This window comes from Merops nubicus, unplaced genomic scaffold, assembly GCF_000691845.1.
Source record: "Merops nubicus isolate BGI_N331 unplaced genomic scaffold, ASM69184v1 scaffold43725, whole genome shotgun sequence".
Taxonomy (NCBI): Eukaryota; Metazoa; Chordata; class Aves; order Coraciiformes; family Meropidae; genus Merops; species Merops nubicus.
The window spans coordinates 1,172-3,280 of record NW_008611129.1 but is presented as its reverse complement, the minus strand read 5'-3'; the positions used below and the strand labels follow the sequence as shown (position 1 = coordinate 3,280).

The 2,109-nt window shown below is 58.7% G+C and overlaps 1 protein-coding gene across 1 annotated transcript in view; it reads right to left on the bottom strand.

Moving 5' to 3' along the window:
* Nucleotides 1-53: 53 nt before the first annotated feature.
* The window catches only part of LOC103773740 (protein-cysteine N-palmitoyltransferase HHAT-like protein), a gene marked incomplete at its 3' end in the record, with an annotated part of 2,638 nt that continues 582 nt past the window's right edge, over nt 54-2,109 (bottom strand). Inside the window, exons 2-5 of the mRNA XM_008941118.1 lie at nt 1,591-1,658; nt 1,389-1,502; nt 1,052-1,246; nt 54-263 (exon numbers count right to left, since the gene is read on the bottom strand). Of these exons, the coding sequence (XP_008939366.1) occupies nt 54-263; nt 1,052-1,246; nt 1,389-1,502; nt 1,591-1,658 (587 nt within the window). The remainder of the gene's footprint in view (nt 264-1,051; nt 1,247-1,388; nt 1,503-1,590; nt 1,659-2,109) is intronic.

Here is a 2,109-nt window from a genome sequence, read left to right as displayed (position 1 = left end):
GGATTCTATGATTCTATGACATCCTCATCCAGCCTGGCCTCAGGAGCACTCACCTGGGCATGGAACTGGTCGAAGGTCATGACGGGCCCGAAGAAGAAGAAGGGGAGGTAGAAGTTGTACTTGAGGAGGTCGAAGATGGAGTAGATGCCCTCTTTCCTCTGGGAGCTCTCCAGGGCAAAGCTCATGCAGCGCATGATGGTGAAGCTGCTTCCTCCATAGAAGAGGACATCTTGAAGATCAAAAGCTCCCGTTACAAACCCACTCTGGATGAGAAATGGAGAGTTACCACCAGGACCGTGGTGTCACCTCTGTGCTCCCTGGCTTTGGGGAGAACATCACTCCCTTGGCAGCAGGGCAGAGCCTCTAGGGGTGCTCTGGCTCCAAATGTCCCTGGACCTAATGAGTCTTCTTGTGGGGAAGGGAAAACTGGGGCTCCACTTCCCAGCTGGCTCCTGAGGAATGGTGGAACCCTCTTGGCCATGGCCTCACCAAGCAGCTGTGGGCCATGCAGGGGGGGACAACGTCACCTTGTCCCCACCTCTCCCCAGCACAAGGCTGATGGAGAGCAGGGGACGTGTTTCAGGAGGTGAAGATGAGGCAGGGACAGGCAGCACTGTCCTTCAGAGGGACCTTTATGAGGTCCTTCCTGGGCTTCTCCCCACCCCAACGTGAGGGAAAGCCTGGGCAGAAAGCTAAGAGGTAGGCATGGACATTGCTGAACTCATCCCAGCACTGTGTTGCAGGTGGGGAAACTGAGGCACGGGGCAGGAACCTGCCTTGCCTGGCTGACAAGCTGTGGCCTGAGCAGCAAAGACTCTGGTGTCCTGGGCTCTGGGTGGCTCCTGAAGCCACCAAGACAGGACACAGTGGGAATTATTCCCAAGCTCAGCAGCACGACAGCTCCCCCCTGCTCAAACCCTGTGGGGAAGAACCACGAGAAGCCCCCAGGGTTTTGGGGGTGCCCCAGGAGCCATCCTTGGAGCTAAACCCAAGGAGATGGCCACAAGGAGGCTGGAAACGAGGTCGACACGTGGCCTGAGACAGCACCTACCTGCCAGGAGCTGAAGGGCTCCACCTTGAAGGAGGCGAGGCAGCAGAGCCCGGCCACGTAGCAGAGCCACTTCTGCTTGGCCAGGGCCACCGAGTAGAGGACCAGGCAGTGGGAGAGGATGATCATCAGGTAGGTGAGCCCCATGCTGGCCAGCACGGCCGAGACCCCGTAGAGCATGTACATCCCAGCCCGGTGCTGCCAGGAGAGAAGGGTCCTGAGCCCTGGTCAGCCTGCTGGAAGCCCCAACCCTGCTCCCCCTTCTTCTAGAACATCCCTCCAGGCCCCTCCACGGAGCTCCAGGGTCACCCTGGTGCTTTCCACCCCACCCTTGGCTCACCTGGGGCACCACCATGGAGCAGAGCTTCCCAAAGAGGACGTGTCCCGAGAGGGCGAAGAGGATGATGTTCCTGAAGGAGCTGAACCACATCACCCACTCGAAATCAGCCACGTCCTGCAGGGGCACAGCCCGGGGGTCAGCAGCAGGGACTGCTGCCCACCCCACCCGTGGCTGGGAAGGACCAAGTCCTCCCTCCACTTACCATCTTCCTGCCAAAGTAGTGCCAGCCCGGCTTGATGCCGTCCCGAAAGGCCTTTCTGTTCATGCTGTCTGCAAAGGAACGGGGGTCACGGGGGGAGGAAAGGGGGGGCTGGGGCTTGGCGAGGCTGGGAGCCTTCCTCACCACCCCCAAGAGCCATCAGGGCTCAGACACCTCCTCCCAAAAAGGCCTCGTTCTCAAGGATGACCACAGGAGTGAGGAACCTCAACGGTTTCTGCAAGGCTTTCCAGCAGAGCCTTTTTTTGCAGATGTCATGAAATTTTCAGGGGTTTGGGCTTCCAGATTAAAAAAAAAAAACATGTGGGAAGGAGGCCAGTGTAGGGAGGGTGGTTCCCTGCTTGGGGCACTGGCTGGATTGTGGCCTTCCAGGATCTTAGTGGGGCTACAGGAAAGCTGGGGAGGGACTTTTTAGGATCTCAGGTAACGACAGGACTGGGGGGAATGGGGCAAAGCTGGCAGTGGGCAGATTCAGGCTGGACGTGAGGGAGAAGTTCTTCTCCA